We start from the raw sequence: 26,965 nt of genomic DNA on the forward strand, positions 1-26,965 counted from the left end.
AATTACCAAGGACATTTTTCACAGAACTCGAACAAAATATTTTAAAGTTTGTTTGGGGAGTTCCTGTTGTGGCGCAGTGGTTAACGAATCTGACTAGGAACCATGAGGTTGCAGGTTCGATCCCTGGCCTTGCTCAGTGGGTTAACGATCCAGCGTTGCCGTGAGCTGTGGTGTAGGTTGCAGACGCAGCTCGGAATCTGCGTTGCTGTGGCTCTGGCGTAGGCTGGCAGCTACAGCTCCGATTTGACCCCTAGCCTGGGAACCTCCATATGCTGCAGGAGCAGCCCAAGAAATGGCAAAAAAGACAAAAAAAATTTTTTTTAAATAATAAATAAATAAAGTTTGTTTGGAAGCACAAAAGATCCAGAATAGCCAAAGACATCCTGAAAAAGAAAAACGGAGCTGGAGGAATCAGGCTCCCAGACTTCAGACTATACTACAAAGCAACAATCATCAAAACCACATGGTACTGGCACAAAGACAGAAATATAGGTCAGTGGAACAGGATAGAAAGCCCAGAATTAAACCCACGCACCTACAGCCAACTAATCTTTGACAAAGGAGGCAAGAATACACAATGGAGAAAAGAGAAAAGATAGCCTGTTCAATAAGTGGTGCTGGGAAAACTGGACAGCCACATGGAAAAGAATGAAATTAGAACACTCCCTAACACCATACATAAAATTAACTCCAAATGGATTAAAGACCTAGATATAAGACCAGACACTATGAAGTTCTTAGAGGAAAACATAGGCCAAACACTCTCTGACATAAACAACAGCAACATCTTCCCAGATCCACCTCTTAGAGTAATGACGGTAAAAACAAAAATGAACAAATGGAACCTAATTAAACTTAGAAGTTTCTGCATAGCAAAGGAAGCCCTAAACAAAACAAAAAGACAACCCAAAGAATGGGAGAAAATCTTTGCCAATGAATCGACTGATAAGGGATTCATCTCCAAAATTTATAAACACCTTCTACAGCTCAATACCAAAAAGACAACAACCCCATCAAAAAATGGGCAGAAGATCTAAACAGACAATTCTCCAAAGAAGACATACAGATGGCCAAAAAACACATGAAAAGATGTTCAACTTCACTCATTATTAGAGAAATGCAAACCAAAACCACTCTGAGGTACCACCTTACACTAGCCAGCATGGCCATCATCAAAAAGTCTACAAACAATAAGTGCTGGAGAGGGTGTGGAGAATAAGCAACCCTAGTACACTGTTGGTGGGAATGTAAATTGGTGCAACCACTGTGGAAAACAGTATGGGGATTCCTCAGAAAACTAAAAATAGAACTAACATTTGATCCAACAATCCTACTCCTGGGCATCTATCCAGAGAAAACCATGCCTTGAAAAGACACATGTACTCCACTTGCAGCACTATTTGCAATAGCCAAGACATGAAAACAACCTAAATGCCCATCGACAGAGGACTGGATCAAGAAGATATGGTTTATATACACAGTGGAATATTACTAAGCCATTAAAAGGGATGAAATAGTGGCATTTTTGGCAACATGGATGGACCTAGAAATTATCATGCTAAGTGAAGTCAGTCATACAATGAGACACCAACATCAAATGCTTTCACTGACATGTGGAATCTGAAAAAAGGACACAATGAACTTCTTTGCAGAACAGATATTGAGTCACAGACTTTGAAAAACTTATGGTTTCCAAAGGAGACAGTTTAGGGGGTAGGGGCATGCACTGGGGTTGTGGGATGGAAATCCTATAAAATTGGATTGTGATAATCATTGTACAACTATGATGTAATAAATTCATTGAGTAATAAAAGTAAATAAACAAATAAAAATCTGATACAGGGGAGTTCCCGTCATGGGTCAGTGGTTAACAAACCTGACAAGGATCCATGACAATGTGTTTTCCATCTCTGGCCTCGCTCAGTGGGTTAAGTATCTGGTGTTGCCCTGAGCTGTGGTGTAGGTTACAGATGAGGCTTGGATCCTGTATTGCTATGGCTATAGTGTAAGTCAGCAGCTACAGTCCCAATTTGACCCCTAGTCTGGGAACCTCCATATGCAGCTGGCGTGGCCCATAAAGGCAAAAATAAATAAATAAAGCTTTAAAAAGTGTGATGCTATTTTAAAATTACAAAAAAAGAGAAAAATCTATTACTAAATTGCCTTCCATAAAAAGTTGTATCTTGTAATAATCCTCCCTTAATGTTGTTATTACATTTTGATTAAAGCTGGGTTTCTTTGGCTTTTTAGGGCTGCACCCTTGGCATATGGATGTTCCCAGGCTAGGGGTTGAATTGGAGCTACAGTTGAAGGCCTACGCCACAGGCACAGCAATGGTCAGATCTGAGCCCCATCTGTGACCTACACCACAGCTCACAGCAACACTGGATCCCAGACAGACCCACTGAGCAAGGCTAGGGATCGAGCCCTCAACCTCATGGATACTAGTCAGATTTGTTTGTGCTGCGCCACAAGGGGAACTCCCTAAAGCTGTGTTTTCAAACCCCTTATTCCTAATCCTTTGTAAACTGCTATCTCTGATACATTAAGAAACAAAACACGGGAGTTCCCGTCGTGGCGCAGTGGTTAAGGAATCCGACTAGGAACCATGAGGTTGCGGGTTCGGTCCCTGCCCTTGCTCAGTGGGTTAACAATCTGGCGTTGCCGTGAGCTGTGGTGTAGGTTGCAGACGGCTCGGATCCCGCGTTGCTGTGGCTCTGGCGTAGGCCGGTGGCTACAGCTCCGATTCAACCCCTAGCCTGGGAACCTCCATATGCCGTGGGAGCGGCCCAAGAAATAGCAACAACAACAGCAAAAAAGACAAAAGACAAAAAAAAAAAAAAAAAAAAAAAAAAAAAAGAAACAAAACACTTAATCATTGTACAGCACCAATGGGAAAAGATTTAGAAGGCAGATTTTTTTTAAATTAATTAATTAATTAATTTTGTCTTTTTTTTTTTTTTTTTTTGGTATTTCTTGGGCCGCTCCCGCGGCATATGGAGGTTCCCAGGCTAGGGGTCTAATTGGAGCTGTAGCCACTGGCCTACGCCAGAGCCACAGCAATGCTGGATCCGAGCCGCGTCTGCAACCTACACCACAGCTCACGGCAACGCCGAATTGTTAACCCACTGAGCAAGGGCAGGGACCGAACCCGCAACCTCATGGTTCCTAGTCGGATTCGTTAAACACTGCGCCACGGCGGGAACTCCAGAAGGCAGATTTTTAATTCTTATTGTCTGTGCTCCCCCTGCTGGCTCTCATCTGCTAGTGGCAATGCCAGATCCTTAACGCACTGATAGAGGGCAGGGATGGAAACTGCATCCTCATGGGGCCTATGTGGGGTCCTTAACCCGCTGATCCACAAGGGGAAATCCAAAGCTCCAGTTTTAATACAATTTTAAATTTAGTTCTGCTCCTATATAGCATTCCTTTTGTCCTTAATAGCACAACACAATCAGGGCAGCAATATACTCGGTTAAAACTTTCCTCTTTCCAGACTCCCTTGTAGCGAGAGGCCGAAAAGACCTAAGTGGGAGTCTGGGCAGGGTTTCTGGAAAGGGAAGGGAAGGTGGCACTCAGCTGGTATGCTCCTTTGGCCCTCATGGTCTCCCCTCTTCTTTCAGCCAAGCCCAGAGATGCAGGAGCATCTCTGTGAGGGTGACTATGAGGATGAGAGTAACATGCAAAAGAGGGTTGAGCAGGAACAGGGCTCGCCTGGGCCCCCGATGACACCCTTAGATGGCTGCCACATTCTGAGACTGCTTACACATTAAAAAAATTAAAAAAACCCAAGGCACTGCAAATTGGATTTTCTAAGCTTGAGGCCACAAACAATTTCAACATAGATACCAAAACAACAGCCTCTTAAAAATAAAAGCCAGATACACAAAGGTACAATAGAGGAGGCAGTGCAATAACTTTATGTCCAAAGGACTAGAGGCACTTCCTGAAATATCCTCTATATAACCAGAACATACCAGGAAATGCATGGTCCCATAAGTTTTTGGAAGAACTCACATTTTCAGTCAGCCTACAAATGAAAACCTCTCAAATGCTAAAAACTGGCCAAATAAAAAAATGAATGTCAGGAGTTCCCGTCGTAGTAGTTGGTGAATCCGACTGGGAACCATGAGGTTTCGGGTTCGATCCTTGGCCTTGCTCAGTGGGTTAGGGATCCGGCATTGCCGTGATCTGTGGTGTGGGTGGCAGACACGGCTCGGATCTGGCGTTGCTGTGGCTCTGGCATAGGCCGGTGGCTGTAGCTCCAATTCGACCCCTAGCCTGGGAACCTCCATGTGCCGCAGGAAGTGGCCCTAGAAAAGGCAAAAAAAAAAAAAAAAGGAATAAAAGAATGTCACATAAGGATAAACAATAGAATCTAAAAATAAACCCATATATTTATAGTCAGCTGATTTTTGACAGGGGAACCAATACAATTCAAAGAGGAAAGAATAGTCTTTTCATTTTTCTCATCTTTTTATTTTATTTTATTTTTTTTGTCTTTTTTTTTTTTTTTTTTTTTGTCTTTTCTAGGTCCTCACCTGCGGCATATGGAAGTTCCCAGGCTAGGGGTCCAATCGGAGCTGTAGCTGCCAGCCTACACCACAGCTACAGCAACTCAGGGTCCGAGCTGCATCTGCGGCCTACACCACAGCTCACAGCAACTCCAGATCCTTAACCCACTGAGTGAGGCCAGGGATCGAACCCTCAACCTCATGGTTCCTAGTCAGATTTGTTAACCACTGAGCCACGATGGGAACTCCAAGAATAGTCTTTTCAATAAATGGTACTAGTACCAATGGATAGCCATATGCAAAAGAAAAAAGCTAGACCCCTACTTCACTTTACATACAAAAGTTAATTCAAAATGGATCAAGAACCTAAATGAAGAATTAAAAGTATAAAATGCTTAGGAAACAAAGGTGTAAACTGATACTTGGATAGGTAATGGTTTTTCTAATACACCACCAAAAGCGTAAGCAACCAAAGAAAAAAAAAATGAATGAAATTTAACTAAAATTAACTATCTCCATGCTTCCAAAGACACAATCAAGTTAAAACAGTAAGTTCTGCTGTGGCGCCATGGGTTAAGGACTTGGCTTTGCTGCAGCTGTGGCACAGATCACAACTGCGGTGTGGGTTTGATCCCTCACCTGGGAATTTCTACATAATGAGGGTGTGGCTGGGGAAAAAAAAAAGAAATTAAAAAAAAAAAGTTAAAACCAAACCAAACCAAATGTACGGAGAGTTCCCTGGTGGTCTAGTGGTTAGAATTCAGTGTTTTCACAGCTGTGGACTGAGTTTGATCCCTGGTCTGGGAACTACGATCCCACATCAAGCGGCTGCACGCCGTGGCCAAAAAAAACTAAAAAACAAAAATCAACAGAAGAGGAAATTTCTGTAAATCACATATCTGATAAGGGTCCAATATTAAGAGTATATATAAAGAACTTACAATTCAATCACAAAAAAACAAATCAAGTAAATAATGAGTAAAGGATTTGAATAGACTGTTGTAAAAAAAAGACACAAATGGTCAATATCCACATGAAAAGATGTTCAACATCATTAGCATTAGGGAAATACAAATCAAAACCACAATGGGATACTTCACACCTGCTAGAATAGCTATAAACAAGTGTTGGTGAGGATGTGTGGAAATTAGAACCTTCATACATTGCTAGAGTGAATGTAAAATGGTACAGCTGGTGCAGCCTCCATGGAAAAAAGAATTTGGCAATTTTTCAGAAAGCTAAATATAGTTATCATATGATTCAGTAATTCCACTTCTAGGTATATAACCAAAGGAAATGGAAACATATGTCCATACAAAAATTTGTACAGGAATGTTCTTGGCACTACTTACTGTTTGTAATACCCAAAAAGTGGAAGCTGATAACCGGATAAACAAAATCCTGTCTATCCATACAGTGGAACACTACTGAGCCATTAAAGGGAATGATGCATTGATACAGAATACAACATAGATTGGGGAGTTCCTGGCGTGGCTCAGGGTTAACGAACCCGACTAGTATCCACGAGGATGTGGGTTTGATCCTTGGGCTCTCTCAGTGGGTAAGGACCCAGAGTTGCCACGAGCTCTGGTGTCGATCGCAAACATGGCTCAGATCCCGAGTTGCTGTGGCTGTGGTGTAGCCCAGCAGCTACAGCTCTGATTAGACCCCCAGCCTGGGAACCTCCATATGCCCCGAGTGTGGCCCTAAAAAAAACAAAAGACCAAAAAACAAAAAAAAATAGAATACAATATAGATCAACCTTAAAAGACTATGCTAAGATCATCAACAGGGGGAAAGGATGGGAAAGATATGGTGCATATGTGCAGTGGAGCGGGATGGATATCACGTGATGTCACTTGTATATGGAATCTAATTAAAAAAATGATACAAATGAACTTATTGACAAAACAGATTCATAGATTCCAAAATCAATCTTAGGGTTACCAAAGCGGAAACGTGGGGAGGAGGGATGAATTAGGAATTTCGGATTAACATATACACATTACTACATATAAAGTAGATAACTAACAAGGACCTATTGTACAACACAGAGAACTCTACTTGATATTCTGTAATAACCTTTAGGGGAAAAGAATCTGATTCACTTTGCTGTACAACTAAAACTAACACAACATTATAAAATCAACTATATTCCAAAAAAATTATAAGAAAAAAAGAATCATCAGGATCTTGGTAAAGAATTAAAAAAAAAAAAAAAAAGATTATGCTAGGAGTTCCCATCATGGCACAGTGGAAACAAATCCAACTAGGAACCATGAAGTTGCGGGTTCGATCCCTGGCCTTGCTCAGTGGGTCAAGGATCCGGTGTTGCCGAGAGTTGTGGTGCAGGTCACAGACGCAGCTGGGATCCGTTGTTGCTGTGACTATGGTACAGGCCAGCAGCTATAGCTCTGATTCAACCCCTTGCCTGGGAACCTCCATATACCTCAGGTGTGGCCCTAAAAAGGAAAAAAAAAAAAAAAAAAAGATTATGCTAAGAAGCCAGACACGAAAGGATAAATATTGTTTGAGTCCACTTATCTGACGTGACCGGAAAAGATAAATTCAGAAACTGAAAGCAGGGAGTTCCCTGTTGGCTCAGTGGGTTAAGGATCCAGTGTCATCATTGCTGTGGCTCAGATTTGATCCTTGGTTCTGGAACTTCTGCATGTAGCAAGCACAGCCAAAACACAAAACAAGAGTTCCTGCTGTGTGTGCAGCAGCTCAGTGGTGTCTTGAGATTGATGGGATGCAGATTCGATCCATGGCCCGGCACTATTGGTTAAGGATCAGGAGTTGCTGCAGCTGCGGCTTAGGTCAAAACTGTGGTTCAGATCTGATCCCTGGCCTGGGAACTCCATATGCTTCCGGGTGGCCAAAAAAGGAAAAACAAAACTGAAGGCAGATTAGAGGTTACCAGGAATTGGGGGTTTCAGGCACGAACCAGGATCAGTGTTTCTGTTTGGAGTTAACAAAATTTTTGGAAATGATAGGGGTGAGAGTAACAAAACAATGTGAATGTAATTAATTCCAGTGAATTGTGTGCTTTAAAGTAGTTAACATAGGAGTTCCCATTGTGGCTCAGCAGTAACAAACCCAACTAGTATCCATGAGGATGTGGGTTTGATCCCTGGCCTCACTCAGTGGGTTAAGGATCTGGCGTTGCAGTGAGCTGTGTTGTAGGTTGCAGATGCAGCTCAGATCTGGCATTGCTGTAGTGGTGTAGGCCAGCAGCTATAGCTTCGATTCAACCTCTAGCCAGGGAACTTTCATAGGCCACTGGAATGGCCCTAAAGACAAAAAAAGAAAAAAAAAAAAAAAAAAAGAGTTAAAACACAGTAAATGTATGTATTTTACCACAATAAAAAAAGAAAAAGGAAGGAGGCATTGATACATGTTATAACATGGATGAATTGCAAAAACATTAGGTTGAGTGAAAAAACATATAGGAAAGATTGTTTTTTATGATCCCATTTATGTGAAATATCCAGAACAGACAAATCCATAGAGATAGAAGGCAGATGAGTGGAAGAAAGGGTTGGAAGGAAATGACCACTAAGGAATAAAGGAACACCTTTTTGGGGTGGCAAAAATATTCTGAAACTAGTGGTGAGGTTTACAGAACTTTGTGCATATTATTACAACCACTAAACTGTACCCTTTATTTAAAAAAATTTTTTTTTGGCTTTTTGTCTTTTCTAGGGTCATACCCACGGCATATGGAGGTTCCCAAGATAGGGGTCGAATTGGAGCTGCAGTTGCCGGCCTACACCACAGTCACAGCCACGTAGGATCTGAGCTGTATGTGACCTACACCACAGCTCACTCCAACGCCAGATCCTTAACCCACTGAGAGAGGCCAGGGATCGAACCCGCAACCTCATGTTTCCTAATTGGATTCGTTAACCACTTCGCCATGACGGGAACTCCTAAACTGTACACTTTAAAAATTACTGCTGAGCCACAACAGGAACTCCACTGTCTCAAAAATTTTTAAAGCCTGTCTGATATAAGCAAAGCAATGAAGTTTTTCTGACATGAAGTGTTAGAAATTTCTTTATTATTAAGCACCAGCTTAATACTGCAGAAAATTTCAAATCACTCAACAACCCACTCTTCTCCAGCCCCCCACCCCAAATTCTTGATAAAGAGCTCTTCAAGACATGCTCTCTTCTCTTCTCTGTATAAAACTTTACGAAATGAAGGCAAAGAACTGTGTACATCTTGCTGAAAAATGCTGCCCACAGCTGTGGAGACAGTGTCTGCCCAAGGCTCCTTTTACTGTCCGGGTCCTGAAAGACTCTTGTTCATGAATTGTCTCTTCACAAAGCAAGTCCACCACTAACAAGAGGGGACAAAGCAGAATGAACAGTGGTGGTCAAATAACAATGCAAGTTCAAGATCGGAATATGAATGTACTTAGCGACAAAACATAGTACTGGTCTGGCAGTCCTTATATAAACTTTTCGAGAGCACATGTAAAATTTTCTTTCTTTTTTTTTTGGAGTGACTCACAGGTCACTCAAAATTATGACAACAAAATAAACTTAATACATTCAAGCTATCTCACATAACAAACCTGTTTTATGGGTTTACAATGCCCCAATGTGAGAACATATAACAACAATTTTTTACTGCATGCAATTTACTATTAAGTGTGATTCAATGAACTCCTCCTATGTACAAGGCACTTACTCAAAGTTAAGCAACACTGCAATGTGAAAACTAAAGACTTAGTGTGTTTAACAGTGGCCACAGGGTAAAAGGTGATTCATCAACTAAATCAGTAAAGAAAAGAGACTTACCTTGCTGGGTTTATCATTCTGAGGGTCAAAAACTTTTTCACAAAGTCTCAGTCCAGTCTCTTGCCTCAGCTGTTGTAAATAGGCCCTCATCACTTCTAAAGTCAAGAGCAGGTGGAAATATAAAAAATAATGTATTTGAGAAAGCATTGCAAATGTGCTGGCTGTTAATGTGGACAATAACCTTGGCAATACATTTCTATATACTCAAATATGGTAAGAACTAGAAACATCAGTTCAAATGGTTTTATAATTGTATGTATTTTGGTCCGATAGATTCTCTACGCATCATACTTGTAAAGTTTTTTTTCTTTTACGGCAGCCCCCAAGGCCAGATATTGAATCTGAGCTGGAGCAACCTATGCCAGAGCTGCAGTAATACTGGATCCTTAACCCACTGTACTACAGTGGGAACGCCTAGATTTCATACTTAATGCCAAGGTTCTTTGGTGAGAGTGATTAGTAAGATAATATATGTGCTAATGACAACTCTCAATCTGTACACCAACCAAGGCAAGAAAAGGAGGGGGGCGGGTGGTAAAGGTCCAGTGGAGAAACTCTTGTGCCATTTAGGGAGGTCAAAAGGTTGTTCTTACCATCTTCCTGTTTGTTTGCAGGTTTGGCATAAATTGCATTAAGTGGAAAACCAGGCTCTCCAGGAATGGGAAAATTAGTGATCCCCAATGTATACATTTCCTTCTCGCCTTGGCTTTTAGAATTGCACTAAAAAAAACAAAAACAAAAACCAAGTTTATATACACAACAGGGGAAAAGACAGTAATACTCACTGTAGGTTTTTTTAGTCTAAGTATCTATGTCTGGGGTTCTGTTTTTAGAGCGTTTTTGCAATTTGGTGAAGCCTGTGGCCCCCTTCTCACACTAATGTTTTATTTTATGTTATGTTAATAACATAAAATAGAACTATAAAAGAAACCAATTACAGTGAAATACAATAGCTACAATATTAAAAAGTTTACTAACATGGTCATACAATGTGCTTCTTTTTATTAATGCACTAAGTAACAAGACCCAGCAGTGGGCCTAACAACTAAATTCTAAAGTAGTAATGAATGTAAACAAAGTTTCAAAATATCAATTCTACATGTAATACGAAAATGCTGCAGAAAGTCCAAGTATAGCTAATATTACTATGGGTTGCTGCCTACATTAATGAATAAAGGAAATGCTAAATTTCAGTTGGAGGTTTGTGAAAGAAAGAGGTATTCTTTTCCCCACTCAAGATCCTGAACCCTTGAATTCTATCCTTGGACCCCAGGCTAAGAACCCTTGAGCCAAGGGCTTAAAAATGGTATTCATTCTTTTCTTTCTTTCCTTCCTTCCTCCCTCCATCCCTCTTTGTCTGTTTGTCTTTGTTTTTTTGTCTTTTCAGGGCTGCACCCATGGCAGATGGAGGTTCCCAGGCTACGGGTCGAATGGGAGCTGTAGCTGCTGGGCTACACCACAGGCACAGCAACGCCGGAGCCAAGCTGCATCTGCAACCTACACCACAGCTCATGGCAACGCCGGATCGAGCGTCCTCATGGATGCTAGTCAGATTCATTTCCATTGAGCCACAACAGGAACTCCTCTTTCTTTTTTTCTTTCTGCTTTTTAGGCCCACACCCACAGCATATGAAGGTTCCCAGGAGAGGGGTCGGATCAGAGTTGTAGCTGCCAGCCTACACTACAGCTCATGGCAACGCCGGATCCCTGAACAACTGAGCGAGGCCAGGGATTGAACTCGAATCCTACGGATACTAGTCGGATTCATTTCCACTCTGCTACAACCAGAACCCCTCTTTCTTCCTTCTTTTCCTTCCTCCCTCCCTTCCTTCTTTCCTGCTTCCTCCTTCCCTCCCTCCTACCCTCTTTCTCTCTCTCTTCTTTCTTTTTTCTTTGGCTACACCTTTGGCAAGTGGAAGTTCCTGGGCCAGGGATTGAACATGCACTGCAGTGACAATGCCAAATCCTTAACCACTAGGCCACCAGGGAACTCCTAAAGGGAATTTTTTGGTCAGGATCTCTGTCTTGGAAAAATATACACAAAGCCTTAAAACCCCACTATCTTATCTTTTTCTTAGTCATCCACACTGTAAGTCTAAAGATCTACAGATTTTCCTCTCAAGGTCCACGTTTAAGTCAGAAGAAATATTTTCTACTTGTCATTAAAGTCTCATTAAGTCTAAATACCCATTAATATGTTTTTCCGACAGACGATCATCCAAGTTGAATTACCTTTTGGAGTTTCTTTAGACACTCAGAAATGTAGAGAGTTATATATATCAAGGTCCTATCAGCTTCATTCTATGGGAGGAAAATAAAACTTAAAAACAGTCCTGATTAAAATGTATGAGCAATAAATGAATTGAATATTTGCCTTTTTCTTTCTTTTTTTTTTTTTTGTCTTTTTTTCTAGGGCCACTCCCGCAGCAGATGGTGGTTCCCAGGCTAGGGGTCTAATCAGAGCTGTAGCTGCTGGCCTATGCCAGAGCTACAGCAACGCCAGATCCGAGCCGCGTCTGTGACCCACACCACAGCTCACGGCAACGCTGGATCCTTAACCCACTGAGCAAGGCCAGGGATCGAACCCGCATGGTTCCTAGTTGGATTCGTTAACCACTGAACCACGAAGGGAACTCCAGTCTTTGTCTTGATTTACCAACTGAAAAATGCAAAAGCATAGTTACCACAGCTTCAACAATTCCCATTCTCAAATGCAATCTTAAAGCCCTCTTTCTGTCCGCTCCTGCAGACACTGCAGTGGCACCCTGAGCTGTGTGGCTGCTCCTGTTTCCCTCAGCTCCAACAGCTCCTCTGTCTGTGTAGGAAGGAGAGTTAACATAGCCACGTGGAAAACCTGAGGCGAACCACACAGCTGGCTCATTTCTAAAAATTCCTTCACTTCAGGATCACTGCTGAGAACAGAAACATTCATGACTCTAAAGGAGGAAGCAATGATTTCACAAGTGACTTGTTCCTGAAGAGCTCCATATGCCCAACCCTTGACCCAACCCAAAGGAAAATGCTGTGAAGACAAATGGATGTTAAATGTGGCATGTACTTCGGGTCAAATTTTATACAGATTTATAGTTTTAAAGGAATAAATGACATATCTCCCTATTTTTAAGATCATACGTTATTTCATCAAGAATGAAATGTGGCAGAATTATAACTATAAACACAACACTTAAGACCATGCACTAGATATAGAAACATCCATAGCATCACAGAATGTTTATTTAAAAATTTTTTTTCTACCCATATAATTAAAAAAAATCTTTTTACATGATCAATTTTTATTTTTTTATAATGATTTTTATTTTTTCCATTGTAGCTGGTTTACAGTATTCTGTCAATTTTCTACTGTATAGCAAGGTGACCCAGTTACACATACATGTATATATTCTTTCTTCTCACATTCTCATGTTCCATCGTAAGTGACTAGACAGAGTTCCTAAGTGACTAGATATAGTTCCACAGAATGTTTAGACTACAGTTTATAGACTGAGAATCTACAAATAAAGCGTTTACACCGTTTGATTCCAAGAGATCAAAGTTTGGCAAGGAGTTGAAGTTCCATATTCTAGAACACTATCAAGAAGATTTATTGGGAGTTCCCGTCGTGGCGCAGTGGTTAACGAATCCGACTAGGAACCATGAGGTTGCGGGTTCAGTCCCTGCCCTTGCTCAGTGGGTTAACGATCCGGCGTTGCCGTGAGCTGTGGTGTAGGTTGCAGACGCGGCTCGGATCCAGCGTTGCTGTGGCTCTGGCGTAGGCCGGTGGCTACAGCTCCGATTCAACCCCTAGCCTGGGAACCTCCATATGCCGCGGGAGTGGCCCAAGAAATAGCAACAACAACAACAACAAAAGACAAAAAGACAAAAAAAAAAAAAAAAAAGAAGAAGATTTATTGACATTCCTTGTAACTTGCTCATAGCAGAAGCTCAGAGAACTTCCCTTTTCCATTTCCCCCATTCCTCTTCTGCCACCTCCCTTCTGCCTTTCCTGCCAGCTCACAAAAACTAAGAGCAGAAGGGAAGAAAGGGTGATTGAGGGAAGAGCCCAAACCACTGAAGTTTCTTTATTTCTCTACCTTAGGTCCAGGACACAGTAGTATATATATATTAAAAAAAACCAAACCACAGCATGTAGAATTTTTGGGTTTTGGACTGGCACACAGTAGGCACTTTATTATTGTTGACTAAATATAAAGCATCTAGATCATAGGTTGGCGAATTTCCTCTGTTTAGGACCAAACAGTTAAGTATTTTATTCTTTGTGGGCCACAGTCTTTGTCACAATTACTCTAATCAGCTGTTGTGGTCTGAAAGCAGCCACAGATGATATATAAATAAATGTGTATTGCTATGTTCCAATAAAACTTTATTTACAAAAAGGAGGACCAGATTTGGCTTTGCCAACCCATGGTGTAGACTGGAGGAAAAACGAGGAACTAATATTCATAAAGAATGAGACACTGGATTTTTATCTTTATCTTTTTTTTTTTTCCATTTTTTTGCTTTTTAGGGGCCACACCCACAACATATGGAGGTTCCCAGGCTAGGGGTCAAACCGGAGCTACAGCCACCAGCCTATGCCACAGCAACGCAGGATCTAAGCCATGTCTGCAACCTACACCATAGCTCAAGGCAACACTGGATGCTCAACCCACTGAGTTAAGGCCAGGAATCAGACCCACAACCTTGTGGTTCCTAGTCAGACTGGTTTCCTCTGCACCACGATGGGAATTCCTGGATTTTTATATTCATGCAATCTCATTTCATTTATTCCTCAGATCAATCTTGACTGCCAGGTAGATATTATCCCCATCAAAAATCTAAAATAGCAAGAGTTCTGTAATTTACCTTAATTTCATAGTTTTTGAAGAAGACATTGGCCTTGAAGTAATAGATAGCTTCATCCACAATATCTGTATCTTTTGCTAAGCAAGACACAAGGGGAGGAAGGCAGAGAACATTAGCCAAATGTAAAAGGTAACATCTAAAAAAGCTTTAAGGAAAAAAATATCCAAGCTTAATGGTCAAGGGTTTTGAATTGAATAAAATGAGGCTACTGAAATATAAAGTCTTTAGAAATAATTTCTAGAGAAATAAGTACATGATTTATTCTTATGGCTTTATTATTTTTATAAAAATGACATATGTTCACTAGAGAAATTAATACAGAGAAAAAACTTAATTGTCACATCAATCTCATTGCCCAGAAATAACTACTATCAACACTGGGTAAGTATCACTCCAGACATCTCTCAATGCATTTATAAAAACAGAGTGAGGAGTTCCTGCTGTGGCACAGTGGGTTAAGAATCCAATTGCAGTGGCTTGGGTCACTATGGAGGTGAGGATTTGATCCCCAGCCTAGCACAGTAGGTTAAAGGATCTGGTGTTGCCAAAGCTGTGGCTTGGATTCTATCCCTGGCTCGGGAACTTCCAAATGTCAAGGGTGTGGCCATTAAAAAAAAAAACAAAAACAAAAAACAGTGAGACACAGTCTAACTTTATTTATTTATTTTTTTGTCTTTTCTAGGGCCGCTCCCACGGCATATGGAGGTTCCCAGGCTAGGGGTCTAATCAGAGCTGTAGCTACCAGCCTATGCCATAGGCACAGCCACCCAGGATCCGAGCCGCGTCTGCAATCTACACCACAGCTCACGGCAATGCCAGTTCCTTTACCCACTGAGCAAGGCCCACAACCTCATGGTTCCTAGTCGGATTCGTTAACCACTGCGCCACGACAGGAACTCTGACAGTCTAACTTTAATAAAATACTCTTCTTTTGTTTGTTTGTTTTGTTTGCTTGGCAGTGCCTGCAGCATGTGGAAGTTCCCAGGCCAGGGATTGAACCCACACCACAGCAGTGACCTGAGCCATAGCAATGACAATGTCAGATCCTTAACCCACTGAGCCACCAGGGAATTCCATAAAATGCTTTAAAAAAAGGTATTCAATATAACTTTATTTGCATTTACATGACCCAGTTTTCAGGAAAAAAACTCTCAACCATCATTTAGGAACACACTGGGATTCACAGACACATCTTTCTTTTTATGAAAATTGTGACTTTAAATACATTTGTACAAGCTGCTCAGGATGGCTAGAGACTGAAAAAAGCCAAAAGTACTGTTGTGACAAAGACAGGTCTCATTACATAATTTCTCTGGCCTTTTTTGGGTTTTCTTTTTCTTTTTTTTTTTAAAGGTCAAAATCCCAGGGTCTTGATATCCAGCAGCTGGTTTCAGCAATGCAGAAATGGTTATTACATTTCTGGCCTGACTGCTATCCCTCTCACCCAGCTGAGATGCAAAGCAATTCTGAAGCTCTGGTACTCTGTAAACCAGTTGTCTTTATCTCTGCTCATTCCCCTGCTGAAGAATTTCCCCACAATTACAACTCTAGACTTGTGTTCCCTGTAATCTACTGTCTTATCTGCAAAAACAAATTTCCTCAGATGATGATTCAACAGTGCTTACAAAAACCAACTAGTTCTAAATGTCACTTTGTGAGGGTGGAGGAAAAGACTAGACTATGGGATTCAGAACCCAGAAGAGCGTTTCTTCTCTGGCATATGAACGAGTATTCCAAAGTATCTGTTGGATGTAAATAATGTGATTAATGCTAACAGTTAGTTAGCCTGTAGCACAGGCTTGTACTTGTCCATTATTCCAATTCAGTTCTAATCCCGCTTCCTGGGAAAGAGTAACAGGCCAATCCTCATCTATAGAAACCATAAAATTCTGTTTTCTTGGCATCCCATTCTGCCTCAAGGGCCCAAGAATTGTAAAGGTGGTAATTAGATTTATTCCATCCTTGATCAATTGCATCTTCTGATATATTCTATGGCTTTTTAATTTTGTTTTCTTTTTTTGGCTGCTCTATGACATACAGAGTTCCTGGGCCAGGGAATCAGATCCAAGCCACTGTTGTGACCTATGCCATGGCTTTGGCAATGCCGGATCTTAACCCAATGTGCCAGACCAGTGATCGAACCTGTGTCCTGGCACTGCAGAGATGCTGCCGATCCTCTTGCACCACAGCTGTAATTCCTACTCTAGGGTATTTCAACAATCTGAAAAGAGAGCTGGGCCAACATTGCACTATAATTCTTTTACATTATTTTTCCTCCTTTTGGTCTGTTTTTTTCCATCTCAGAATCAAGTAAAGACTGTGGTGACTCATCAAATTTATTAAGTTTACTGAGCTTTCAACTGGTGTTGAAAACAAAATTAAATTAAGAAGTCAAGTCAAATAGTCTGGCAGAGGAATTGAAATGGGTCAGGACAAGGTCGGTAACCCAGACCACACTCTTAGAAACCATGAATGGAACTCAGCACAGACCTTTTCTGGGAGCAGGGAAACCGTGTCTAATATAACACAAATTACATTGTTGGCAGAACACCTCAGAATGTGTCAGAAGAGTTTCAGTATCTGAAAAGAATGGAGCTCTCTGAACAGTAAAAAATGGTTCCCCCCCCAAAAAAAAGAGTACCAAGAAAGAAAGCAAAGATATCAAATTCAGAAAAAGAGAAGAAATGAAGAATAGCTGAAGGAAGCAGATGTAGATAAGGAAGAGATTAAAATATGTTTTGTGTTTTTCCAGCTTGATGACAAAGAAAGAATGAGAAAATGGCGTTTAACAGAAGTAGCAGCATTAGACTAGTTCATAAGAATTGATAGGGATGATAGAAAGAGTAGTGAGGAGTTCCCGTCATGGCTCAGTGGAAAGAAATCTCACTGGCATCCATGAGGATGCAGGTTCAATCCCTGGCCTCGCTCAGGTTAAGGGTCTGGCGTTGTCATGAACTGTGGTGTAGGTCGCAGACACGGCTTGGATCTGGCATTGCTGTGGCTGTAGCGTAGGCCAGCAGCTACAGCTCCAATTCAACCCCTGCCTGGGAACCACCATGTGCCACAGATATGCGCCCTAAAAAGAAAAAAAAAAAAAAAAAAAAAAAAAAAACCCACAAAAAAACAAAAAACAACAAAAAAAAGAGTGGTGGGAATTAAGTACATTTTCTCTTTACTCTCAACAAAATATTCTGCAGAAATTGGCAACAATATTACAGTTTCTTACTGAATACAACATATACCCATGAACTTTTAATGTATTTATTTATTTATTTATTTATTTATTTATTTATTTATTTTTAGGCGCACACCTGTGGCCCTAGGGGGTCTAATCAGAGCTGCAGATGCTGGCCAGGGATTGAACCTGCATCCTCATGGATCCTAGTTGGGTTCATTACCACTGATCCAGAAGGGAATTCCCATATACCCATGATCTTAAAAGGTCTAGAGCACAATATCCACAAGCAAATAGAAAATACAAGAGAAACCTTAGACATAATTTCCCTGATTTGATAACGTCATAGGGTTAGTAGGTATTTCATACCAAAATCTGAAAATAATGGTAAAGGGTTTTGACTTACTTTCTCTAGGGGCAGGTCCTTTGAACTGACTCCTGATAGGCAGCAATGCCATGTTTCCAATGAGTTTGGTGTCGGGGTCCATGAGGGAAGAGTGATAAGCCTATAGTGACAAGCCAGGTGAGAATACAAAAGGAGAAAGAGAGCAAATGTTAGTGGGGCTGTCAAGTACACTTCCCCAAGGGGTAAAAAAAAGAGTAATCCACCCCAGATTAACTGGCTCATGAAAACTGACTATTAAATTTTGAGGAATTTTGAAATTATCACAAATTTGTAAATTAACCATACTTCAATAAAAATAAAAAAATTTTTTAAATTTTGAGGAATTTTGAGAAAATGTGAGGCAATCTGGTTGTTGAAAACAGCCATTGCAGGAGTTCCCGTCATGGCGCAGTGGTTAACGAATCCGACTAGGAACCATGAGGTTGAGGGTTCGATCCCTGCCCTTGCTCAGTGGGTCAAGGTTCCCGCGTTGCCGTGAGCTGTGGTGTAGGTCACAGACACGGCTCGGATCCTGCGTTGCTGTGGCTCTGGCGTAGGCTGGCAGCTACAGCTCCGATTCGACCTCTAGCCCGGGAACCTCCATATGCCACAGGAGCGGCCCAAGAAATGGCAAAAAGACCAAAAAAAAAAAAAAAAAAAGAAAAAAGAAAACAGCCATTGCTAAATTTAATTATATAGATTTGCAATTAAATACATCACATTAAAAACAAGGGTGATGAGTCTCACAATTCATTGCTTCCTATTTTATTTTACTTTTTAGGGCTGCATCCACAGCCAATGGAAGTTCCCAGGCTAGGGGTCGAATTGGAGCTGTAGTCACCGGCCTATACCACAGACACAGCAACGTGGGATCCGAGTCATGTCTGTGACCTACACTGCAGCTCATGACAATGCTAGATCCTTAACCCACTGAACAAGGCCAAGGATAGAACCTGCATCCTCATGAATACTAGTCAGGTTTGTTACTGCTGAACCACAATGGGAACTTCCATTAGTTCCTATTTTAAAAAATTATTTTATTGTTGTCATGAGGTTATTTACATCTTCTGAATCGTTATGGTGGAAACACTATGGTATGAGGCATCTCTTTCAACTCCATGTTCAGTGACATCACAATAGAAACTGGTAGAGTACTTACAGATTCCTAGTTCTGCTTTTTACAAGATGTCTGGGCTGAGGACAGCAGTGACAACGCTGGATCCTCAACCTGCTGAGCCAGTAGGGAACTCCCAGATGTCTAGTTTTTTGAGACATTTACTCATTCATTCACCAAACGATTACTAAGCACCTTCATGCTGATATAATGGCATGCAAGATCAGAAAGGGCTCTGTCTTTGAAGAACTTCCAGGCAAATGGAGAAGACCATTACATAAGTGATCACAGAGGAAGTTCAGGGTGCTCTATGTGCACACGGATTTAGAGTTCTGGCTTAAAATCTGGCTTTATCGGAGTTCCCGTCGTGGCTCAGTGGTTAACGAATCATGAGGTTGCGGGTTCGGTCCCTGCCCTTGCTCAGTGGGTTAACGATCTGGTGTTGCCGTGAGCTGTGGTGTAGGTTGCAGATGCGATTGGACCCCTAGCCTGGGAACCTCCATATGCCTCGGGAGCGGCCCAAGAAATAGCAAAAAGACCAAAAAAAAAAAAAAAAAAAATCTGGCTTTATCAAGATTTACTAGTGTGCAATTTGAGGCTAGTTACTGAACTTCTCTGAGCCTCAGATTCCTCTTCTGCGAAATGAGAAAACAATAATATATCTACTTCACAGTCACTGTGAAAATTAAATGGGATAATTCATATAAAGTGTGTAGCTCAGGGCCTGCCTGGCACACATAAGGAGTCAAATGGGAGTTTGGAATTCATAAAATGTGTAACTGTCTTGTTACCCATCTATTTCCTTCATAGCATTTGTCACTACCTGAAATAATCTCCCTTATTTTATTTACATTTATATGCTTATTGTCCTTCTCCCCATTAAAATGCATGCTCCTTAAGAATAGGGATTTGTTGCAGTGGTTAACGAATCCGACTAGGAACCATGAGGCTGAGGGTTCGATCCCTGCCGTTGCTCAGTGGGTTAACGATCCAGCGTTGCCGTGAGCTATGGTGTAGGTTGCAGACCCGGCTCGGATCCAGCGTTGCTGTGGCTCTGGCGTAGGCTGGCAGCTACAGCTCCAATTAGACCCCTAGCCTGGGAACCTCCATATGCCGCGGGAGCGGCCCAAGAAATGGCAAAAAGACAAAAAATAAAAATAAAAAAAAATAGGGATTTGTTGGAAGTTCCCATTATGGCTCAGCAGTAACGCGCCCGGCTAGTATCCATGAGGATGTGGATTTGATCCCTGCCCATGAGGTGTGGTGTAGGTTACAGACATGGCTCGGATCTGGAGTTGCTGTGGCTGTGGTACACGCCAGCAGCTGTAGCTTGGATTCAACCCCTAGCCTGGTAACTTCCATATGCCCTAAAACAAAGACAAAAAAAAAAAAAAAGAATAGGGATTTGTTGGCCTTATTCACTGTGGTACAGTGCTTGGTATGCAGCAGGTGCTCACTAACGTTTGTTGTATGAATAATAACCTTTTTCCTCATCTGCAAAATGGAGACCATGATGGTGATAAATCTACCCCACAGATGGGCTTAAAATTACGAAATTTAAGAGCAATCAAACCATCAATTTTTACTCCTACTCTGATGCACATGAAACCAAAAAACAGAAACGTCTGGAAACCAGGCGTAGACCTTCCAACTGCTCTGAGGGCCCTAAACCCAGTGGCTCAGGGGTGGCCGCCACTGGAGGGCGACTGGGGAGGAATCCAGGAAGTGGGGTCTGACAGATGACAAGCAGCGGAAGGGAACCGCCCCCAGGGCGGAGGAGGAAGTGGGCCTGCAGGGAAAAAAAGGAGAAGCCGGCATCTAGATCTGAGATATGAAAAATAAAAAGGTCAGCCTTTGGCTCCGTTTACTCTGTAAGGCTTTGGGAACCCTGCTGGAGCTGAGGGGTGCAGAAAGGGCAAGAAAAGGGGTCGAGATTGGAGAGAGCAGAAGGGCTGAGGCAGTCTCCCCAATACGCCCTGAGGCGCTGGCCCACTCTGCTGCGCCCCAGTGCCCCACGGCCAGCCGACACTCCCGCGGAGCCCAGATCCTACAAGGGCCAGCCCCCTCCTCCCTCCTCTAGCTTTCTCAGGCCCCTGCTTTCTCTCCGCGCCCTTCGGCCCGCTTTTCTCAGCGCACACACTATTTCTCGCCACTTTCCCAAATCCCCGCCACCTCCGACACCCCCAGCTCGGCCCCTTTACCGGCATCTTGGAGTCGCCCGGTTTTCAACCCAGACGAGGAGGATCGGGTTGGAGGGCTGTGCTTCCGGTCTGGTGGCCCGGGCGGGATAGTCGGAAGTGAGCCGGAAGGGGAGGGCCAGAGCAGGAGACCGCGCTTCCGGCCTTACCGACTGCGGCAAGGTGCTCCGACTGCGCGGATCCGAAGGGGCGCCAGGGGGCGCTCGAGCCCTAGGTAGGGGCTCTGAGTGTCGCGCATGCGTGAGCTTCGTGCGAAATGGAGATGGATTTGGGGGTCATGGAATCCTAGTGATCAATCACCAAATTTGTTTTTCCTTAAAGATCATCTTTTCAGTGAAGCATTCCTTGGGTCACACTATTTTAAATTCAGTCCCATGCCACTCCTCTTTCCTTTTTTCCCCCATAGTTCTTATGATTCTTTTAAAATTTTTAAATTTTTTGCCACACCCAGGCCAGGGGTTAAAACTCCAGCCACAGGAGTTGCTGTCGTGGCTCAGTGGTTAACGAATCCAACTAGGAACCAGGAGGTTGAGGGTTCGATCCCTGCCCTCGCTCAGTGGGTTAAGGATCCAGGCAGGCATTGCTGTGAGCTGAGGTATAGGTGGCAGACATGGCTGGGATCCCACATTGCTGTGGCTCTGGCATAGGCCAGAAACTACAGCTCCGATTAGACCCTTAGGCTGGGAACCTCTATAGCTGCAGGTGTGGCCCTAGAAAAGACAGAAAAACAAAAACACCTGCAGCCACAGCAGTGACCTGAGTTGCTGCAATGACAAGGTAGTGTCCTTAACCTGCTGTGCCCAAGGGAACTCCTCAATCCATTGATTCAAAAAAAGGGAGAAAGTACACTCTTGTGTGCTTACTGCAAATCTCTGTGTAATAGTTGAGAAAATGGACTATGGGTTTGAATCCCAGCTTCAACATTTGTTGGCTGTGTAACTGGGAGAGTTAACCTCTCTGTGCCTCAGTTTCCTCACTTGAAAATGGAGGTTCAATTTCAAGTGGAAATTGGCATATGGAAGTTCCCAGGCTAGGGGTTGAATCTGGGCTGCAGCTGCTGGCCTGCACCAAAGCCACAGCGACATAGGATCTGAGTTGTGTCTGCGACCTATATCATAGCCTATGGCAACGCCGGATCCTTAACCTACTGAGCAAGAGTAGGGATCGAACCCAAGTCCTCATGGATACTAGTTGGGTTCATTAACCACTGAGCCACAACGGGAATCCCAGGATTTTTTTAAAGTTATTTTAACCCATTACTAGAAAAGAAAGCATCTCACGTGAAAAGCCAAGTTCATTGTTGCTTCCGGCCACTTCTTCTGGCAGTCTCTCAGACTGGATTACTTTGTCCTATGTTCCCACAACTGATTTCTCATTCAAATCTCTGGCGAAACTGCACCTTTCAGGAGGAGACTTCTTTGACAAGCCCCATAGTCACTCTCCATTTCATTAACTTTCTTTTCTACAATTTTTTTTGGGGGGGGGGCTTTTTAGGGCCACACTTGCTGCATATGGAGGTTCCCAGGCTAGGCGTCTGATCAGAGCTACAGCTGCCAGCCTATGCCACAGCCACACCAGCTCCGAGCTGCGTCTTCGACCTACACCACAGCAATGCCAGATCCTTAACCCACTGAACAAGTCTAGGGATCGAACCTACAACCTCATGGTTCCTAGTCAGATTATTTTCTGCTGTGCCATAATGGAAACTCCCTTTTCTACACTTTATCAGAAATTTCCTTGTTGGAGTTCCCATTGTGGCACAGTGGAAACGAATCTGACTAGGAACCATGAGTTTCAGGTTCAATCCCTGGCCTCGATGGGTGGGTTAAGGACCTGGCATTGCCATGAGCTGTGGTGTGGGTTGCAGACTTGGCTCAGATCCTGTGTTGCTGTGTCTGTGGTGTAGGCTGGCAGCTGTAGCTTCGATTCGACCCCTAGCCTGGGAACTTCCATATTCCACATGTGCAACCCTAAAAAGACATTTAAAAAAAATTAACCTGGGTTGTGGATTTTCTGTAAAGACAATCTGCATCAGCAGGAAGATTCAGCACTGATGGAGCCTGGGCCTGTCACGAGGATTAAATTGAAGATTATAATATGGGAAAAGGATCTGAAATATGGGAAAAGGATATAGAAGGGAATGGATATATGTATAACTGATTTACTTTGCTGTACACTTGAAATAAACACAACGTCATAAGTCAATTAAACTTTGTAAGTTCCATTAAAATTTTTTTTAAAAGAGAGACTGTGTAGGAGTTCCCGTCATGGCGCAGTGGTTAATGAATCTGACTAGGAACCATGAGGTTGCGTGTTTGATCCCTGGCCTTGCTCAGTGGGTTAAGGATCTGGCGTTGCCGAGAGCTGTGGTGTAGGTCGCAGACGCGGCTCAGATCCCCTGTTGCTGTGGCTCTGGCAGAGGCCAGTGGCTACAGCTCCAATTCGACCCCTAGCCTGGGAACCTCCATATGCTGAGGGAGCAGCCCTAGAAAAGGCGAAAAGACAAAAAAAAAAAAAAAAAAAAAAAGCATCTCATTAGCACTCTGCCTGGCAGAACTCAGTGACTAACCATTCCTCAGGGCTATCCCAAATGAACTTAGAAATACTGAAAATAAACAGTTCAGGATCTCACCCGCCATGGTGCAATGGGTTAAGAATCTGGCACTGCCAGAGCCATGGCATAGGTTGGCAGCTGTGGCTCATATTCAATCCCTGGCTGGGGAACTTCCATGTGCTGTGGGAGCAGCCATTAAAAAAGAAAACAAAAATCAAAAACCAATTCAATGTGGCAAGAAGTTAAAAAGAGAAAATTGTTTTTATATTTTTGTGTGCATTTGTTATTCAAGGAATGTATATATTTTTAAGAGCTCAGAGACTACAAATCACAATTTTAAAAATTATTTTTATTTTTTAAACTACTCAATGAATTTATTACATTTATAGCTGTACAATGATCACCACAATCCAATTTTATAGGATTTCCATCCCACAACCCCAGCACATTCCCCCACCTCCCAAACCATCTCCTTTGGAAACCATAAGTTTTTCAAAGTCTGTGACTCAGTATCTGTTCTGCAAAGAAGTTCATTGTGTCCTTTTTTCAGATTCCACATGTCAGTGAAAGCATTTGATGTTGGTGTCTCATTGTATGACTGACTTCACTTAGCATGATAATTTCCAGGTCCATCCATGTTGCCAAAAATGCCACTATTTCGTCCCTTTTAATGGCTTAGTAATATTCCACTGTGCATATATACCACATCTTCTTGATCCAGTCCTCTGTCGATGGGCATTTAGGTTGTTTTCATGTCTTGGCTATTGCAAATAGAGCTGCAAGGGAACATTGGAGTACATGTGTCTCTGCAGGTAATGCTTCTCTCTGGATAGATGCCCAGGAGTAGGATTGTTGGATCAAATGTTAGTTCTATTTTTAGTTTTCTGAGGAATCCCCATACTGTTCTCCACAGTGGTTGCACCAGGTTACAATCCCACCAACAGTGTACTAGGGTTGCTTTTTCTCCACACACTCTCCAGCACTTATTGTTTGTAGATGATGGCCATGCAGGCTGGTGTAAGGTGGTACCTCAGAGTGGTTTTGGTTTGCATTTCTCTAATAATGAGTGAAGTTGAACATCTTTTCATGTGTTTTTTGGCCATCTGTATGTCTTCTTTGGAGAATTGTCTGTTTAGATCTTCTGCCCATTTTTTGATGGGGTTGTTTTTTGTTTGTTTTGTTTTGTTTTGTTTTGGTATTGAGCTGTAGAAGGTGTTTATAAATTTTGGAGATGAATCCCTTATCAGTCGATTCATTGGCAAAGATTTTCTCCCATTCTTTGGGTTGTCTTTTTGTTTTGTTTAGGGCTTCCTTTGCTGTGCAGAAACTTCTAAGTTTAATTAGGTTCCATTTGTTCATTTTTGTTTTTACCGTCATTACTCTAAGAGGTGGATCTGGGAAGATGTTGCTGTCGTTTATGTCAGAGAGTGTTTGGCCTATGTTTTCCTCTAAGAACTTCATAGTGTCTGGTCTTATATCTAGGTCTTTAATCCATTTGGAGCTTAATTTTATGTATGGTGTTAGGGAGTGTTCTAATTTCATTCTTTTCCATGTGGCTGTCCAGTTTTCCCAGCACCACTTATTGAACAGGCTATCTTTTCTCTTTTCTCCATTGTGTATTCTTGCCTCCTTTGTCAAAGATTAGTTGGCTGTAGGTGCGTGGGTTTAATTCTGGGCTTTCTATCCTGTTCCACTGACCTATATTTCTGTCTTTGTGCCAGTACCATGTGGTTTTGATGATTGTTGCTTTGTAGTATAGTCTGAAGTCTGGGAGCCTGATTCCTCCAGCTCCGTTTTTCTTTTTCAGGATGTCTTTGGCTATTCTGGGTCTTTTGCACTTCCAAACAAACTTTAAAATATTTTGTTCGAGTTCTGTGAAAAATATCCTTGGTAATTTGATAGGGATTGCATTGAATCTGTAGATTGCCTTGGGTAGTACAGTCATTTTGATAATCTTGACGCTTCCAATCCAAGAGCATGGTATGTCTTTCCATCTCTTTGTTTCATCTTTGATTTCCTTCATCAGTGTCTCATAGTTTTCAGAGTACAGCTCTTTTGTCTCTTTAGGTAAGTTTACTCCTAGGGATTTTACTCTTTTGGATGCAGTGGTAAACAGAATTGCTTCCCTAATTTCTCTTTCCAATCTTTCATTGTTAGTATATAGAAATGCCATTGATTTCTGTGTATTAATTTTGTATCCTGCAACTTTGCCAAATTCCTGGATGAGCTCTAACCGTTTCTGGTAGAGTCTTTTAGGATTCTCTAGGTACAGTATCATGCCATCTGCAAATAGTGAGAGTTTTATTTCTTCCTTTCCAACTTGGATTCCTTTTATCTCTTTTATGTCTCTGATTGCTGTGGCTAGGACTTCCAAAACTATGTTGAATAGTAGTGGCAAGAGCGAACATCCTTGTCTTCTTCCTGCTCTCAGCGGGAATTCTTTCAGCTTTTCACCATTGAGAATGATGTTCGCTGTGGGTTTGTCATATGTGGCCTTTATTATGTTGAGGTAGGTACCATCTATGCCCACCTTCTGAAGGTTTTTTTTTTAATCAGAAATGGGTGTTGGATTTTGTCAAAGGCCTTTTCTGCATCTATTGAGAGGATCATATGGCTTTTACCCTTCATTTGTTAATGTGCTGCATCACACTGACGGATTTGCGGATATTGAAGAACACTTGCATCCCTGGGATAAATCCCACTTGGTCATGATGTGCAATCCTTTTAATGTGTTGTTGGATGTGGTTTGCTAGTATTTTGATGAGGATTTTTGCATCTGTGTTCTTCATGAAATTGGCCTGTAGTTTTCTTTTTTTGTGGTATCTTTGTCTGGTTTTGGTATCAGAGTGATGGTGGCCTCATAGAGTGAGTTTGGAGTGTTCCTTCCTCTGCAATTTTTTGGAATAGTTTCAGAAGGATAGGTGGTAGCTCTTCTCTAAATGTTTGATAGAATTTGCCTGTGAAGCCATCTGGTCCTGGACTTTTGTTTGTTGGCAGTTTTTAAATCACAGTTTCAACTTCAGTACTTGTGATTGGTCCGTTCGTCTTTTCTGTTTCATCTTGATTTAGTCTTGGAAGATGGTACTTTTCTAAGAATTTGTCCATTTCTTCTAGAATTTCCGTTTTATTGGCATATAGTTGCATATAGTAGTCTCTTATGATCCTTTGTATTTCTGTGATGTCCGTTGCTACTTCTCCTTTTTCATTCCAAATGTCACTGATTTGAGTCCTCTCTCTTTTTTTCTTGATAAGTCTGGCTAAGGATTTCTCAATTTTGTTGATCTTTTCAAAGAACCAGCTTTTCGTTTCCTTGATCTTTTCTATGGTTTTTCTATTTCCTTGATTTCTGCTCTG

The 26,965-nt window shown here is 42.0% G+C and overlaps 1 protein-coding gene across 1 annotated transcript; it reads right to left on the bottom strand.

Annotated features, from left to right (window-relative positions):
* On the bottom strand, positions 8,796–17,866 carry ARPC3 (actin related protein 2/3 complex subunit 3; the record flags this gene model as incomplete). Its single annotated transcript, NM_001185135.1, is given in 6 exon segments — positions 8,796–8,858; positions 9,323–9,417; positions 9,916–10,042; positions 11,555–11,623; positions 14,186–14,262; positions 17,767–17,866. Coding segments are annotated over 6 exon segments (531 nt in total), but the record flags the coding sequence as incomplete, so codon positions are not given.

Source organism: Sus scrofa, chromosome 14 (assembly GCF_000003025.6).
Source record: "Sus scrofa isolate TJ Tabasco breed Duroc chromosome 14, Sscrofa11.1, whole genome shotgun sequence".
NCBI lineage: Eukaryota > Metazoa > Chordata > Mammalia > Artiodactyla > Suidae > Sus > Sus scrofa.